This window comes from Magallana gigas, chromosome 1 (assembly GCF_963853765.1).
Source record: "Magallana gigas chromosome 1, xbMagGiga1.1, whole genome shotgun sequence".
Lineage (NCBI taxonomy): Eukaryota > Metazoa > Mollusca > Bivalvia > Ostreida > Ostreidae > Magallana > Magallana gigas.
The window spans coordinates 58,193,824-58,212,592 of NC_088853.1; the positions used below are offsets into that span (position 1 = coordinate 58,193,824).

At 34.4% G+C, this 18,769-nt stretch overlaps 1 protein-coding gene and 1 long non-coding RNA gene across 3 annotated transcripts; both read right to left on the bottom strand.

Annotated features, from left to right (window-relative positions):
- On the bottom strand, positions 1-2,447 carry LOC109618939 (uncharacterized). The gene is made up of 3 exons (XR_010712236.1): positions 985-2,447; positions 607-775; positions 1-143 (listed from the first exon to the last, which is right to left on the bottom strand). It is a non-coding gene; the product is annotated as an uncharacterized lncRNA (long non-coding RNA).
- Positions 2,448-4,199: 1,752 nt separating this feature from the next.
- On the bottom strand, positions 4,200-13,776 carry LOC105349092 (uncharacterized). 2 transcript variants are annotated; one of them, XM_066076231.1, is made up of 8 exons: positions 13,714-13,776; positions 12,413-12,480; positions 12,169-12,222; positions 8,536-11,847; positions 8,076-8,199; positions 6,936-7,069; positions 5,939-6,060; positions 4,200-4,397 (listed from the first exon to the last, which is right to left on the bottom strand). In XM_066076231.1, the coding sequence occupies exon 4, from the start codon at positions 10,933-10,935 to the stop codon at positions 10,147-10,149; it is 789 nt and encodes a 262-aa protein (XP_065932303.1). In that variant the 5' UTR covers positions 10,936-11,847; positions 12,169-12,222; positions 12,413-12,480; positions 13,714-13,776; the 3' UTR covers positions 4,200-4,397; positions 5,939-6,060; positions 6,936-7,069; positions 8,076-8,199; positions 8,536-10,146. The 2 variants fall into 2 exon arrangements, with proteins under 2 accessions (XP_065932303.1, XP_065932267.1); XM_066076195.1 differs by lacking the exons at positions 12,169-12,222; positions 12,413-12,480; positions 13,714-13,776 and having other exon boundaries at positions 8,536-10,127.
- Positions 13,777-18,769: the final 4,993 nt, after the last annotated feature.

Genomic DNA, 18,769 nt, shown 5'->3' on the forward strand with positions numbered 1-18,769 from the left:
ATAGTTTTAGAACGGATGATGCATTTAAAAAAAAATAAATAAAGCGAAACCTTTCTAAGAGAAAAAGAAAGTAGTACCTGACAAAGGACAACAGACTCGACCACCCCCTCAAATGTTTCCTGGAGTTCTGTGCATTCATATGGCTGCAATTGTTAATCAATATCAATCAATATTAGAGTCTGATGAGGCATCAAAATAGCATCTTAATATGAAGAAATTCGTTTACAATATTTCAATATTTTACTTAAACTAAATAGAATTCATTTAATTTTGAAGCAATACTTTTGTCTCTATGTATAGATATTACAATGACTTTTTTGATAGCAAAAACTATTGTGACGAGACAGTGTATGCATTTTATCTCGAACTTTGTCAGAGGGGTGGACGAGTAGCACCTCTGCTTATTGAAGTCGTTACTGGGGACTATATTTCGGACAATATACATGTCCCCAGCAACGACTTCCAGGTCTGTCTCCTTACCCCAGAGGGTAAGGAAAGCAGACCGACCGTCCATGGACAGCTGCACCTCCCTTCTTTGCGAACCGGTGGACACCACTCCCGTCTCACCAATCTAAATTTAAAATCAATTATTAGAATAGTACTCACTTGTACATACTCAAACAGACATCGACGCTTTTTACTCGGACCGGGCCAAGCGACAGTCGTGTGCTGTTAGCCAATGACGATGCGTCAGCAATGTTGTAGGTTTTAGAATTAAAAAAATCATTTCTGATTTTTTTTCCTCCTCGGTCAGTTCGAATGAGGTGTCCATTATCTATAAAATATATTTAGATCACTATTCAATATTCCTATTATTTTCATTGATATACGTCCTCTCGTCGTATGTGTGTGTGTGTGTGTGTGTGTGTGTGTGTGTGTATTTGAGCGTTTGTGTGTGTTTGCCATTATTGTGTTGTTGTATTATAACTGTTAAAATATTTTTGAAAAAAAAGGGATGCAACTCCGTAAAATAAAAATACTTACGACCGAGTCCGCCTTGAGCTCAATGCCAAATGTGGGGTGGCTAGTGGCATTCAGAATTTTGTATTTCTTTCCAGGAATTAAACTTTCAATGGTAGATTTTTTGGAGCTGGAAACATTTCGCACAGCCCCCTCCCCCTGAACAATCGCTGGCATATAATACTTGATGCTCCGGCCAGATGAGTCGAAACGGCTCTTAATTGTTCTCATCGTAAATTGATGTAACATGTACACTCTGAAATTCTGAAATTAAAGAAAAATACTATGAATAAATATCTAGAGAAACGAATGAATATATGCATCTATTGACACAATTTAAATGTAAATTGTACGTCCTGAAGCAAAAAAAGAAAAGAAAGCACAACAACAACAACAAACACGATGTAGTAAAATACTGATGATACATATATTATAGAATGAGAGAGAAAAAGCAGGGAATACTTAATTAAATAAATCTGCAATCTTAATATCACGCATTCGTTTGCACACTCACGCGTTTGTAAATTAACAAAACATATAATTTCGACAATGTCAAATAAAAACATCAGTATAAAAAAGGTTTCAACAAGTATTAACAACTCTTACTTTTTTGGTCGCAAGTTCCCCCATAATTCTACTTCAGGGGCCGAAATGATTTTAGCTGGTTTTTCTCGCTATAAATATGCTTTGAAAAAAGTGCTGACTATGCAATTCTTAACCTTTAACTGTAAAAGGATTGAATTTTATTGGCTATCTTGTAAAAACTGTAGTTTCTGGTTGGCAGTTACCAATCACGCAAAAAGTCAGGAGATTTCCAAATTTTAGATTGGTGTGTTCGAATGGGTTCGAATGTAAATGACCCTCAGGCGATGCGTGCTTACGTGGAAAAGTCCTTAGTCTGCAGTTCTATATCTTGAACTCTTTGTTTGCTTGCTTGAGTAAACGCGATGAATGAATTGGCAGGAAAGTCACCTGATTTCCAATAAGTGACCGCTATAGTGTGCTCTTTATTTCCACTAAGTTCTATAATAATGCAAGTAGTTAATACAAGAAACATATTTATATGCATGTAACAATGACATGCTTACATTTCATTAAGATATATTGCATGTGCACTGTTATATATTAAAAATCAAAACACAATGACCAAATTTTAAACAAGGTTAAACATAAATTCCTTCATGAATAACTATGTCACAACAATCAATTAGAGATACAGTCTCCATGGCGTATTCGGTTGTGCGTTGGCTGTCAAATATAAAGGTCGTGGGTTCGAACCACGCTTCTATACAAACATGTATTTTCCTCAGAAAGGGAAAAAACATTTCTGATAATTCCCCAATGACAAATTTTCACATTGAAAGTGCTGATCAATTTATCAACCTGCACAAAAAATACAAGCAATGGGAATAAATTTCTATGTCTCAGCATATGTCTTAACTAGTGTCTAATATCTCACTGATATCTGAATTTACAAAACAAATATGTCTAAAAATGATGCTAAAATGTGCTATACCTTATTGTGACATTTTGAAAATTGAACATTTTTTTTAAAGATCTGTGAATAAATATTAAAAGTTTATGTTGAAAATAAAGACTTCCCAGATGATATTTAAAGTATTATGCTTTAAATGTAGACTGTAGGAACTTTTTTTGACCAAGCTGTGCTTATACCTTGTCAGGAGTTCAACAGAAACAAGAGTCCCATGGGCCACATCGCTCAAGGGGGGTTGGGGGTGTTATGATTTGAATTAACTTGAATCTACACTTACTAAGAAGTGGTTCTTGAGAAGATTTTGAAAACATGATACCAAATGTTTACTATTTCTTATGTATCTCCTCTAGAAAGAGGGTGTTACCCTTCACTTGAACAAAATTGAATCCCCTTTACAAAGAATGCTTTGTGGCAAGTTTGGTTGAAATTGGCCCAATGGTTCTAAAGAAGAAGTTGAAAATGTGAAAAGTTTAAACAGACAGACACTTGACAAAATGTGATCAGGAAAGCTCACTAGAGCTTTCAGCTCAGGTTAGTTAATCATGTAGTGTGGCCAAAAAAACATGAATTTTAAAAATCTGAAAGACATTCAAATCAAAAAAGAATTTTTGAAGTGTAAATCAACTTGATTTTTTTATTTTAGAAAATAAAGACACAAAGAACATTTTTACCAAATAGATTTATCAATTAGAGGGTGTGTGTGTGTTTCAGGTATATATCTGTACAGTCAATATTCTTTACTTCCCCCTATGATACCTGTTTTCTCTTCTTAGAAGAAATCATATTTTTCACAGCAAATTTCATTTTACTCTAGTGAAATTTTTTCAAAGATGGCTCTTTTTGTTGAGCATTCAAACAATCTATTTGGAGTTTTGTTTCTTCTAATGAACAAACTGAACTGCTTCTCTAACGCCCTCTTCTCCTCGGCTGTCCATACATGTCTTTCAACTACAATGATAGAACCAGCATGACATCAAAGTAAAGAAAGATAAATTAATGAAACTATCTTCATACTTTTATGTCTTGATTTTTTAAGTCTCTAGTTAATCTAAATTCAAAGGCCTGAGAGGCCTATCGCATTGAATGCAGGGCATATTAAGTTGCCATAACACCTCAAATTTTTGATTGGTGGCTTCAATTTCTCTAGAAGTCGGCGACTATTTTAAACTGAATTGACTATCACCAAATTCTGGAACTACAAACATTTTCACCATTTTTTTTTTGTACCTGAAGAGGTGAAAAGAAGTTAAAAAGCTGTACACATATTGAGTTTTCTTTGTCCCCTTTATTAGTTTTTTCAGTCACACAAATGCAAATGAAATTTCACTTTGCATCAGTGCACACAGAGCTCATGTAGACCAGATAATACAATAGCTGCCCCAGGTAATTGTTGCCTCCACAGGTAATTGTTGGCTCCACAAAATTGACAGTTGTGAAATGCTGCATTAGCCGAGGGTCATGAATTGAACATACTTGAATCTACACTATGTAATGACAGGTTTCACAAAAGTTTCTTTCTGGCCCAATGGTTCTTCTTTAAAAGATTTTTGAAAGATGACACCAATTGGGCATGGTCCTTTATTTGAACAAACTTGAATCCCTTTATCCCAGAATGATTTATGGCATTAAGTTTGGTTGAAATTGGCCCAGTGGTTCTTGCAAAGTTGAAAATGTGAAAAGTTTACAGGACAAAATGTGATCAGCAAAGCAAATTCTAGATAAGTTTGCAATTACTTACCTTCGAAAGTAATATCTTTCAAACTTTTTCCATGGACCTTTCCAACGACATTGCATTCTTGCATGACCATAAGTTTGGCAATTTCAAGTCGTTCTATTAGTCCTGATGTGCTGCGATAGTGCAACTAATGAACTCGTGAACTTCCATGGTGTGCCCCATATGTCTACTCAAGTATTTAAGTTCATGATCCTTGAGCCCAATAACCTAGTAAAGACAAAGTACATTACACCTAGTATAAAGCAAGAATGGAAACTTAAGGGTGTTGTTTACTCAGGGTTTGAGTTCTCAAATTCGGATTGTTATAAAGTTCAATGTAATGAGTACAATTTGTTCAAAACAAAAAAAGTATTGATAAAATGAATTATTGTTGACAAAACATGATATTGATATTTTTACTTAATTACGGAATTAGGCTCCAACAAAAGTAGACTTTTAGCCACACAGAGGAAATTCGGACTAAATTTTTCAGATTTTGTTTTCCGTTAAAACATTTTTGGCAGTACTCTAATATTGAAAGTTAAGATTTTATATTTTAGTCTATATAATTTTTCATATTTTCTGCTGGTTTTACCTCACTTATTCATTAAAATAATTGCATGGCACGAATTGCAAAAATATTAAAAAATGCTTAAAAACGATAAAAGACACCATATCTAAAAAATTGGATCATTGACCTCATATAGATTTTATGCAAACAGAATAAGATCAATATAAGTAGTTCAATGCTATAAATGTTTTTGTATTATCATCATTCAATTTTTTGTAAACTTAGATCAAAAATGGGTAGGAATTTGAAAACTGATAGAGGAAATTCGGACTGAAATATTTTTTCGAATTGTAGCTGAAATCTTAATGTTTTATACCTATTTAGTGCCACTGCCATTCATAAAATGTATTATATTTTTTAAAGTGTTTTATTATTTGAAATATATTTACAATTAAGAAAATTTCAATTTTAGTGTAAAATTTTATGGGATTTTTCTTGATTTTTCAAAAAATATTCAATGGCCATTTACTCAAAAAGTAGGTCATTGACCTACTTTTTTGAAAGTGAAAAATAACACTACAATCAAAGATCTATAACATACAATAGACGGGGTTTCATTATCATCAGTGGAATTTTTTTTCATTCTGAGTAAATGTCATCCTTAAAGTAACTATCAATATGGAAGAATAGATAGTTAAACATGTCCTACTGTCAAATTGTAAAATTAGGAGTTAATGTATGTAACTTGAAAAACTAGAAAAGAGATAGAAAGAAAAATATCTAACAAAGAATGGGACCAAAAAATTGAGGAGTAAGTAGGATTCAAGTTTCACTCAACCCCGACTTTTCCTTTCATATATAGTGTCACTGCTCAGACTAAAAGAAACTAACAAATCTTCATGGTCTTCTAGAATTTAGAAATGTCAAAATTCCCAACCAAAAGTGAAACCAATTAGCATCTGCAATAGTAACAGTTAAACTTGAAGAGTTTCTAGCAATGCAAAAATAAAACTGATATTTTTTTCTCGATTGGGCTATCATTTTGCTTACTTTTAACAAAAGAAAATTGAACAAAATTGCAATGCATTACTTCAAACTGATGCACACTGGCTTGAGAACTTATTTAAGTTTTATAAGGCCTTACTTCATTTTTCATTTAATTAATTTACAGAAGATTAAACAATCATTTGCTCTTGGAGACAGTAACATCCCAAAACAAATTACAATGGGCCACTAAGTAGAAAGTCCAAATACTTACTTGGGCAATAGTGGCACAATATTTCCTAAGGTTTGTAGCGTATATTCTATCAGGAAATTTCAAAGAACGGCACTCTGTTCGTATTTCCTCCAGACCCAGACCAGCCCTAACAACATCTTCAGCTGAAATATGACGATGCAATAAACTGTTGTGAAACATTTAAAAACCAAGTACCCATAATTAAATAACACATGAGAAATTTTTTTAAATATGTATGGGTATATAACTGTGAGATGAACATTGTTGCTTCTAAAACAAATTACAAAATATCTCTCAGTTAAGTGTTATGGATAAAAAAAGCCCTCTTCATCCCCAATTTAAGGGTCAGCCCTTTTTTCTGAAGTCGAACAAAAACTTTTTCTAGAAAAACAAATTCTGTATTATATTCGGCATCTTTGCTAGCCAAGGGTTTCTAATCTGCACCACTCCTCACAAACCCTTGGCATATCGTGCTATCAAAAGTTGGGATGTTTTGGTCACATGATCTCCCAACCTATTTAAAAATCAGATGCCATACTTTAAACGTGACTGGTGCAGTAATGGTAGCCTCAATTGATATCAGGGTTCTCCTTAATATCACAAGTAGCAGGGGAATTAGAGTGAAGTAGGAGGCACCATAGGTGAGCGCCAAAGGCGCGAGCCTGCTAGGGGGGTCCGGGGGCATAACCTCCTTAACTAGGCACGATCTGATTGCAAACAACAAGCATATTTTCCGTCCAATTTTAGAAAGGAGCCAAGACCTTGACTTAATATTTGACAATGAAATACAGCCTGAAAATGGAGACATATCGCTTTTCAAAATATTTCATTTATTTGATTTTATAAGATAAAGGATCAAACTTTGGACTTCATTGCTTACAAAAATTGTCACAGTGATATTTACAAGCAAATAAATTAATTTCCTTTTGACAAATTGATTACAATTCTTTCAAGAATTAGTTTTTTAATTTCTTTTTTCAATTGGAATTTCATTCATACATGTTTTATGACATCTTACCAGTATTTGCGAACAGAAAAGGGTTTCCGTCTCTTATTCCTGCCTTTTTTCTAATTTCTTTACTGGCAAGATAATTCATTGCAGGGATAACCTCCTTCGGACAAATAACCGGTACATTGTACTCTGGTCCCATTCTGGCAAGAAGAGGCAACCAATTAAATTTTTTTCCAAATCATTGAAAAATGACTGCTAAAACTGCTCATTAAAAAATTAATGTGAATGCAAAACAAAATGCTAATGCATGGCACTATTCAATTAGTCTTCACAGCCTGAACTGTTATAGGACAAAACAAAAAAGGTTCAACGGAGTGGAGTACTTCTTGACAAAGAGCAGATAATTTAACTTAATGCAACTCATAGTATTAAACATATTTCAAAAATTTCCATGTACTTCACATGCTCAATGACGTTAATTTCAATTTTTTTTTTGTTGATGGGTTTTGGGTGGGGTGGTGATGTTGATTAAGGACAGTGGTTTGGATACATGTATGTCAATCAAAGAAACAAATTATACAATATACATTATAAGCCATAAATTGGACAAAAGCCTTTCAAATCTAAAGGGTTATATGTTTAAGTTACTTAATGGCACTATTTATACATGTTTTTAAGAATTGATTTTTTAAATTGAATAAAAAAATATTTAAAACTGCATTATCATAGTGCTTCTTTCAAAAAAAGCTTAAAACTAAATTCATAGAGCTCGAAATGCATTTTTTTTCTAATGAATTCATATAATGTTTTCACTGATTATAGAAATCCAGGTGAACACAGGTAAATTTTACCTTAAGAGGACCCCTTTATTGCCCAAAATAATTAGATGTGTGTTTTGGCAAGTAGCCATTCGAGAAATTAACCATATTAACAGTTAAGGTGGAATAAAATGGTATCAAAAGATTAAAATTGGTTAAAGTACTTATATCAGCAATAACAATTAAACAAAATAGATAAATTGTTATTTCAAGAAAGTGAAGAGATATTTTCAAAAAATAGAAAATAAAATCCATCAACCTGCCCTATATTTTTGCAAATCAGGATGAATCTACATACTAATTTTATGTAGCCTGACAGGCTTAAAATATATAAATACTATTGTATCTGAACAAATATTTAACATATTGTCTCCAGGATAAAGCTCACCTTTCCCCGTATCTCCACCAATTCCTGATTGTCAAGCATTTCCTTCTCAAACTTGCTAAGTTGTTCTCTAAGAGAGAGATCGGTTGCACTGACTTCCTTTGATCGATTTCTGTAACACTGCAAGCTAAAAAGAAAAGCAAAAACATGCATTTAGTCTTAAACTTTTCTATACAGTAACATATACAATGCTCTATGAAAAGGAGCCATAAATACTGTTAAAGTGGTTATTTACACTTGTGGTTGAGTACATGTGTGTGTTTAATACGCGAATTAGCGATTCATTACTCAAGGGTTTGAAATTTTTATCACACGCACAGGGATATTTTACGCGGATTTAACATAATCGTGCAACTTTTGTAAATTTCCCCCACGCATAAACAACCACTTTTAAGATTTGACATCATGGTTTTAAAAACCTCATTTTTTTTGGTTAAAAATGGGAGTTCAAAACTTGTCTTACCTCAGAGCTTCTAATTCTCCAGGTCTCCTGCGGTTATACAAAAGGAGGCGTGCTTCCACTAGCATCACAATGCGTCTGAACATCATACCACTAACAGCAGTGTAAGATAGATCTACAAATTCCAAGTTTTCCACTAAATAAGATGATAACTTCATGATGTCTTCGGGGTAAGGGAGCTCTTTCTTCTGATTAAACATTCGCTCTGACAGAGTACTTCTTGCAACTTTGTTAACTTTGTAACCCCATTCTTTACTCATAAGATACATAAATGCTTCTCCCACTTTCTTCATTTCTTTGTTTTTTGTTTTGATAGAAATTCCTACTTTTGAGGATGCCATCCTCATAAGGTCAAACCTAAACTTAATTGCTGCGCTAGGATGCTGGAGTTCATCCTCTTCATGTTCGGTACTATTGCAAATTTGAAGAGCTACTTCTGCCACATTATAAAAGTTTTCAGGGCTAAGCATCTCACTCATTGAAACGTCCATTCTTTTCACCAAATTTCTAAAGGCTAAAAGAAGCCGCGCTGCTAGCCTCATATGAAAACTAGAATAGTATTTTCTTTTTCTTTTATTATCAATGTTTTTCATGAACCAAACGTCTCCCAATGCAAGGATGATCATTCATACAGATCTCTGCAAATTTGTCTCTTTTCATTGAAGGTAACACTTCTTTCACCATCCGTTTAGAACCTGTTGTCTTCACTTTTCCTGTAAGGATTCCAATTAGTATGATTGTAGAACCTTTGTGATAGTCTGTACTTTTCACTGGACATGTTTTCTGATGATTACTGATAGAAGAATTCAGTACCATCCACTCTTTACATTTAGGACATGGACCATACTCTTCAAAGTTAAAGGTAACAAGCCTTCGTCTTGGCAAGAGAAGCTCACCTTCTTTATGCCTGAGAACTTTCATATTATGATGGTGGTCTCCCAAGTTTCTAAGAAGTTTCATTTCTGAATTCAGCCTTTTCTACAACTTATCAATTTTCTCCTGATTAGTTTCTTTCATCTTTTGGTCTTTGAGTTCCTTTATAGCCTTTACCTTGGTGTGGTTTACATGTCTACGTTCTAGATGACTTTGTATATTGGTGAACATTTCATGACAGTATAAACAGGCATTAACACAATCATATACCCTATTGTGCTTGGATTTTGCATTGTCTTTTTTCAATCCCTTAATAAAAACATTAGGGAACTTTTTGTCAAATAAACAGTCTTTTTCATCAAGTTTTCTTTTGCACGGTGGGTTGTCACAATCTAAATCTCTTTCATCAAGAGCCTCACAATCCTCTGGTTTGGGAGAGTCGACGTCATCTGGACCTGCTTGGAGTTCCGGACAACTGTGGTCATCGGGCTGGAGTTGGGGATAGTCAACATCACCCATACACGATTAAATTTCAACATCGTTCATCAAGTTGCTGCTGCTTTCATCATCCAAAATGCTTGACTCACTGTCACTTTCATCTTCGGTCTCTTCAATATAGTCGGGATCATTAAGATCTTCACAATCCTCTGGATAGTCGACATCATCTGAACTGGCAAGGCCTTGCGGACAGCTGTGGTCATCGGGCTGGAGTTGGGGATTGTCAACGTCACCTGGACCTGCTTAAAGTTCCAGAAAGCTATGGTCAGTGGGTTGGATTTGGGGATTGTCGATATCACCTGGACCTGCTTGGAGTTCTGCACAACTGTGGTCATCAGGCTGGAGTTGGGGATAGTCAACGTCACCTGGAGCTGCTTGGAGTTCCAGACAGCTATGGTTAGTGGGTTGGAGTTGGGTATTGTCGACATCACCTGGACCTGCTTGGCTTTCCAGACAGCTGTGGTCATCGGGCTGGAGTTGGTGATAGTCGACGTCACCCGGACCTGCTTGGAGTTCCATACAGCTATGGTTAGTGGGTTGGAGTTGGGGATAGTCGACATCACTTGGACCTGCTTGGAGTTCTGGACAGCTGTGGTCATCAGGCTGGTGTTCAGGATAGCCAACATCACCCGGACATGATTCAACTACAACATCGTTCATCAAGTTCCTGCTGCCTTCATCATCCAAAATGCTTGATTCACTGTCACTTTCATCTTCGATCTCTTCATCTTCAGTCATCAAGTTGCTGCTGCTTTCATCATCCAAAATGCTCGATTCACTGTCACTTTCATATTCAGTCTCTACAATAGAGTCGGGATCATCAAGATCCTCACAATCCCCTGGATAGTCGACATCACCTGGATCTGCTTGAAGTTCTGGACAACTGTGGTCATTGGGCTGGAGTTGGAGAAAGTAAACATCACCTGGACATGATTCAACTACAACATCGTTCATTAAGTTCCTGCTGCCTTTATCATCCAAAATGCTTGATTCACTGTCACTTTCATCTTCGGTCTCTTTATCTTCAGACATCAAGCTGCTGCTGCTTTCATCATCCAATATGCTTGATTCACTGTCACTTTTATCTTCAGTCTCTTCATCTTCAGTCTTTACAATATAGTTTAGATCATCAAGATCCTCACAATCCTCTGAATTGTCTACGTCACTTGGACCTGCATGGCGTTCTAGACAGCTGTGGTCATCAGGATGGAGTTGGGGATAGTAAATGCCAATTGGACCTGCTTGGAGCTCCAGACATCTGTGATCAGTGGGATGGAGTTTTGGATAGTCGACGTCACCTGGACCTCCTTGGCATTCCTGATAGCTGTGGTCACTAGGATGGAGTTGGGGATAGTAAATGCCAATTGGACCTGCTTGGAGCTCCAGACATCTGTGATCAGTGGGATGGAGTTTTGGATAGTCGACGTCACCTGGACCTCCTTGGCGTTCCAGACAGCTGTGGTCATCAGGCTGGAGTTGGGGATAGTCTACTTCATCCGGATCTGCTTGGAGTTCTGGTTCTGAACAGCCGTGGTCATCGGGCCGGAGTTGGGGATAGTCTACACCACCTGGACCTGCTTGGAGTTCTGGTTCTGAACAGTTGTGGTTATTGGACTGAAGTTGACATCTGTGATCAGTGGGCTGGAGTTGGGGATAATTGACGTCACCTGGACCTACTTGGAGTTCCAGACAGCTATGGTCAGTGGGTTGGAGTTGGAGATAGTCTACGTCACCTGGACCTACTTAGAGTTCCGGACAACCGTAGTCATTGGGCTGGTGTTGGAGATAGTTGATGTCACTCAGACCTTCTTGGCATTCTAAACAACTGTGGTCATCAGGTTGGAGTTGGGGATAGTCTACATCACCCAGACCTGCTTGGATTTCCATACAGCTGTGGTCTTCGGGCTGTAAATGGGCACAGTCGACATCACCCGAACCTTGGACCTTCAAAAATATATAAAATTTATGTCTTTTTATTATATAAATGCATTATATCAGCCCAGTAAATATAACTAAGGGGAAAATTGCCCATTATTCTTTTAAATATTCCTATCTACTTCTCAGTATTTTTTGTTTTGCTAATACAAATTACACACAGTTTCATTTTGCTTTATTCAACTTAATAGCTACTACATCGCCCATTTATATGCAAATAAACATCATCCATTTATATACATATATTTGGTAAAACAAATGTTTTACAAATGCCCAAAAATTATTCTAAAATCAATCCAAGCAGCTTAAAATTGGTAATTTATTTCTAACCTCTTGAATTTTTATGAATTTTCTTCTCTTTTTCTTCTGTCTGCTGCACTGCTCCTAAACAAGATTTGAAATACTAAAATAATCATCAGTTCAACTTTAAATTTGTATGATCAATAAATGTTAGAGAAACATATCCGATGTTCTTCTTTTTCTTTTTTACCTTGTGACCGTTCTGAATTTGTTTTTCTTTGGTCAATTTTTGAATGATTAAAATAAACTTAAATTCTTATATAATGTAATTTACCTTGCAGCCTTTCTGTTTCTTTCTCTTCCTAGAGACCCTTACTTGACACTTACTTGTGTCATGACTTTCTATTAATAGAAAACTTTACATCTTAGACATTGAAATTATGACTGCATGGATGCACAAAAAACGAAGTAATTTTTATACCCTTGCTGGTGATATTTTTAAAGATTTTTACATTTAAATAATGATTTTATTCCCTAGGAAATATGTAATATATTTAATATATAATATATAGCAATTTGTAAGCTTATTTAAATATTTTGTACAATTTTCTAAAATAGTTCTGTATACAGAAAAATATTCGCCCTTATTCTATTTTCTCCTCTTTCATCCTCGATTGCCCTTGCTGAATAAACAGTTTATATTAATTTTAAATGGCCATTTTAAGGTTCTCCGATCCTCAGCTTTAAAGTATTTTTTCATTATAAAAGTGTTATGTTTCTTTTAAACTTTATAAATGAAATGCAATAAAATAAAATTTTAGATGGCATCAATGCATATTACAAAGTTATTGCAAATTTTCCTACGGTAAATATACTGGTAGTAGAGATAACGCATTTGAAAAAAAGTGCTGGTGCACCGATGGCTCAAACTGGTTACCAACATGTCACTTATTAGTAGTTCTCTGTGGATCCACAATGCCAAGCATGTAGTTGTGTAAAAAAAAAATGAACTTTATTTATTTTACAACGATTGATAAACAAGTTCTACAACTTATATTAATATCTTTCGTTGGCACGGATGTTAAGGCGAGGGGGTCATTGTTGTGGGAGGAAGCCGGAGTACTCGGAGAAAACCCACATGTCCAAGCGGGCGACCACCATACCCTTTTACATACAACCACTGTCAATCACGGGGATTGAACTCAGGACACAGCGGTGATAAGCGAGTGCATTGTTAACTACGCTACTTGGACACCCTAGTTGTGTAAATGGTGGTAATACTAACAATAGAACACTGTCTGTATAAAAGTCAATTTATGGTACGGATAAAGGAAATCAGGTTAATTTAGAATAATCGAACATTGCTGAGGTTCAGAGATCATTAATACAATTTATCTATCAATGGATTAAGAGCAAAACATTTCATGCTAAATCAACCAAACAATAAATTCAAAAGTTTGTGTCAGGCTTGTTACAACCATACTTGATTGCATGTATGTACTTTGTAAATCTGAAAACTGATCGATATGTATAATTTTATCTTGCATGTGCTTTTTTCACTTTCTATGCCATATGAATATGCATTCAGGTTTTATATTTAGAACCAATTTGCAAGTCTTAATAGAACATGATTACCTTTAGCCCACCTTAAGTCCTCCAAAAAGCACTCTAATGTGTTTTTCTTTCTTGACAGACAACCTGAAATTTATAATTTTGTTGAATAGTACATATAACAAATTAGGCTATGTGTGTTATTCATCTTAGAGGGGTTTACTTTAAAGGGGCATGGTCACCATCTTGGCCAAATCTTATTTTTCTATTTTTATTGCTTACAATGGTTTAGTTTTAGTTACAATAGTAACTGATGATCAACCAAATTTGAGTGTCAGTTGTGGGGTTATAACTATAAGCAAGATACATAGCTTACAATTCTTTTTTATATAAACAATGCTCATGGCATGATTTTGCTTACAATGGTGCAATGTAACAGTAAAAACATGACCTAAGCTTAAATTTGCATAATCTCTCATTTATTACTCGACAACTGATACTCAAAGTTTGGTTGATCATTAGAAATGCATTTATTACTTTAAAAGCACTGAAAACAATTAAAATAGAAAAATAAATTTTGACCAAAATCTGACCATGCCTCAGCTTTGCATGGGCATGTAAGAAGGACTCAGAATCAAAATTTTAATTCACAATCATGTAAAAATTTGTCTTGCAAGTCTTGTTAGTTTCTGAGTATTCAAAATATAAAATTACATATAAGTACAAGTACATTAGACTATATATGAAATACTTCAGTTTTCTTACAACTGTAAAACATGACATGGAAATAGCTTACTGACTTTGAAACCTAGTTAAGAATATGATTTTGGTGGAACAGTAATGTTTGAAAATATAACATCTAAATCATAATACATACAGAATCAAATAAACTTCTGACATAAAATCAATGTAAGAACAATACAGCAAAACTCACTAATTTCAAGGGACCATGTAGAAAAACTTCAATAACCGTAATTTGTCAGGCCTCTCACACCCATTTTTGGTACTGGGGCCGGGGCTAATGAATTGGGAAAAATGTGACATTTTGATAGAAATTGGGAAATTTTTCCCTTGTTTTATATTCTGTAACCAGAACAAAAAACTACCAGTAGGGTAGATTGAAAGGATTTTTTAAAAAGTAAGTTAAAAAAATTATCTTTAAAACTAAGAACATATGTGCAATAATGAGAAGGAAAAAAATATATTCACAGTGTGTGATACAAGTTTGTTAATGAAGATTTAAAATTTCCCAAAGAGTTTTTGTTTAATTTCTACATGTCAAGTGGCAAAGAAAAAAATCAAACAATTTTTTAGAATTTAAAAAAAAAAGGTTATTTCATTTGTATTCATGTAAAAATTAATGTATCTTTGTATTTATACCTTTTACAGATAAAAGTTTCTTAATTGTGTCAGCCTAATGGCAATATTTATAAAATCAGTCTTTATACTTCGATCTGTGTATTTGGGGTATTCATGAGTCCAACCCTTTAACCCACTTACACTTATTAACGACCTCGCCATGTGACTGAAACATCTCAATAGTGGGAATCAAATTGGCCCAAATAAACTTAATGTCCTTCTGTATGCAGACAATATTGCATTAATTGCCGAAAACGAGGGTGACATGGATGCAATGCTCGTTGTTGTGTGTGGCTGGTGTAAGAAATGGTGGCTACGGATTAACTCTCTCAAATCTAAAGTAGTACATTTTCGTAAGCATCAGCGAAAGAGAAGTGATCATGTATTTTGCATCGGAAGGGACTGTCTTGACTATACAACATCCTAAAAATATCTCGGTGTTCTATTCGACGAATTTGCTATATTTAAAAATAAGACAGAAAATTTCGTTAAATCTGGCAGACGTGCCTTATTTCGAAAATACATTCAAACAAGTTGATAGGATTTTACACATACTAAAAGATGCAGAGTTGTGCCAATTCTTGACAACTGCAGTGGAGTGTGGGGGCACACAAAACATTACATCGAATCCGAACAGCTACGGGCTGCGATACTTTCTGGGGGTGCACTGGTTAACTCCGATTTTAGCTAAGCCTATTCAAGGAGATAGTGGCTGGTTTCCTTCATTCTATCGTCATTCATAGTAACATGCTACGATTGTGGAATCATCTTGTTACTATGAATGATGACAGAGATACGAAATTAGTTTTCATGTCGGACACCATGTTAAACTTTTACTCCAATCTAGCGATATGTCAACATGTTTTATAAATCGGGAGGTATATAACTTGAACTTAGCCAGGATCAATCTTCAACCAAAATTTGTGAATGATTGGCACAATGAACTACAAAGTGTTTCAAAACTCAGAACTTACAGGTCTTTTAAAAGTGATTTTAATTTAGAAAAATATGTTACAATGGACATACACAAACCTCACAGATCTATATTAGCACAATTTAGGTGTGTGTGGTGTTCTTCCTATCAGAATACAAACAGGGCGATTTAGGGGGGAGGAAGTAAACGATAGGCTATGTATTATACGTTCTGTAGAAGCAATAGAAGACGAATTTCATTTTTTATTACATTGTACACCTTATTCAAAACTTAGAACCGAATTATTTACTAGTGTTGGCTTTAATCATTTCAGACTCAGACTGCACTGGTTTTCTCATATCTAACTTTCCTAGACAAACTTCAAAATTGGTATATTCAGCTTCTATGTGCAGACAATCTATCCTGAATAAAAAATAACAATTTTGCCAGCGGACATCTTTAAATTAATTTCTTATAGCTGCATATTCGATAGATTTGTGTTCGTTTTATCTAGACTAAGTAATTTTCTATAGGTTTATATAAGAACTTTTGCAGGGACATGTCAAAATATGAATTTGTTATAGATGTATATATTTGATATAGATCTATATCTGTGTTCGTTATATTCAAGTTTTGCTGTTTTGTCTTTTTGTGTTAGAATTCAACAATTGAAACAAAAATGATTCAGTTAGTATGCTTGGCTCATGAAGAAATTACTGTACATACACAAGATAAATTGGATCCACACAGTTTGTGGCAATTAGTAAAACCGAACTTGACTATTACTAGTTGAACTTTTTATCATGCATGTAAACAGCTGAGATAGAGTTCATGCAAGTTTGAAATAATCTTGTTACAAAAAAATAACCCCAAAATTGACTTGCTTTTATCTTTTAGGTAATAGGCAAGATAGTTTTCACAATTTCTGTAAAAATTAACAAAACTTGTATTTATCATATCATGAAAGTTGGAAACATGCGGTCCATGCACAGGTGCAGTGTATTTTCTCATAATCAAAAATATATACCCCCTACATTTAATTCTGACTAGAAGCATAAACTCTGGACAGCATTTTGTTGTCAAAGGGGAAGGAAACTCAAAATATGTTGTATAATAAATCAATTAATTATCATCTACTATAATTGTAAATTGTATTTATTTTCATTAAGAACCCTCGGAACAAAGAAAAAATCAAGAAAATCGATCGCTTTATTTAAATTTCCCGCCACTATGGGAGCTGCCATTGAACTTTAATCTATGATGTCCCACCATCTATTCAGGTTTGTTTTATCAACATAGCATCAGTATTAGTAAATCATGATATTCACTCTAAATGACAAGTTCTGGAAACTCTGAAACAATATCGACTTGATACCACTCTTTTACCTTTGACTTTCCACTAAATTACAAACCAACCTCAAACAGCATATTCGTTGAATAAGTTAAGTGTTGGAGACAGAGGAAATCTCCACGTAGATGCAAAGTATTGTAGAAAATGTCTGCCGTCGTTATTTCGACATGGTAATTCCGACTTTAGAGAAAATATTTAAACAGCCCAATTACAATTATAACATACTTATAGCGAAGAATTTGACTTGAATATAAAATTTACTCAAGGCTGGTTTCAACCTTGAATGATAAGAGATTAACAGCTGTCATTTATTTCATAAAAATGCATATATTTATGCATACTTGTACTTATTCTTTAGATTGACGTGTGAACCTAAACATCATCAATTTTCTTCAGTCGATTACTTGAATAACAGAAAGGCACAAGTAAGCATTTTATTCAGAGCACTTTGTACATTGTATATGTAAACCAAACCAGAATAGATGGTGTGACGTCAAAAAAATCAATATTTTGGTTTTTAATACAAAAGAGTTCTACATCATGTCAGCTTCCATTAATTACGATTTCTCTAACTTCAAACATGCATTAAAGCTTAACTATTTAGTTTATTTTCAAAACAGCTTTACTACATGTGATAATTTAAACTACTTTATTAATATAAATAAAATATATGTTTGACTTTCCTTCCTCTTTAAATGATAGTAAAAATTCAACCCTTGAATTGTATATATTATATACTTTTTGCCTTTTTCTTCCCATTTCGGGATATTTTCAAATGGTTCTACATCACCTCTCTTGAGAGAAAATCTACAGTGACAAGTCATATGAATTGCAATAATCACCTTAATTTAGCCAAAATAAAAAAAATAATTATTTTTTTATAAATCATTACATGTATATACAGTACAGCTCACGAGTATCCCGACACCCATCGTGTAAAAAACACGGTGGAAAACGGTCTGTGTCGCACCGTGCACACGGTGTGACACCGTGTATGTGTATTGGAAAATTCAAGAAAAAGCACCGTGTCGCACCGTGGCCGCCTGTGTAACTCCGTGGCCACTTTGTTACTCCGTGGGTATCGTTACCTGAGACGCTGATAGAAATAGCGTATGTTTAGAAATAAAGAAATTAGGACTAAACTAGAGGTACTGTGAGCAAGCTCACAATTGATACCCCCCGCTAAGAAAAAAAATCATAACGCGTGTATTTTTGCTATTATAAAAAATATTGGATGAATCTATTTCACTGTCCATTTTCTATAAAAAAAACAACTGCTTTATTTTTGAAAACTGTTAATTTTTAGCTTGTAATATTTCCATTAATACAAGACATGACACAGACAGAATTTAGCTTTTTTGAAACAATGACCTTGAACTTTCTCAATTGACCTTGGGTCAAGGTCATGACACACCCTTTAATCATAAGAAATCTTTGTGTAAAGTAAGAACTTCCAATGTTTCCCCATAAGAAAGATATGGACCGGACACAAATTTTGCATTTTTTCTACCAGTGAC

Excerpts from the sequence above, each read along its gene's own strand:
- LOC105349092 (XM_066076195.1), bottom strand. The coding sequence starts at position 9,158 with ATGATCATCCTTGCATTGGGAGACGTTTGGTTCATGAAAAACATTGAT. Across the intron at positions 8,200-8,535 it reads GGAGAATTAGAAGCTCTGAG|CTTGCAGTGTTACAGAAATC; the intron begins GTAAGACAAGTT and ends TTTTCTTTTTAG. Across the intron at positions 7,070-8,075 it reads TGGTGGAGATACGGGGAAAG|AATGGGACCAGAGTACAATG; the intron begins GTGAGCTTTATC and ends TCTTCTTGCCAG.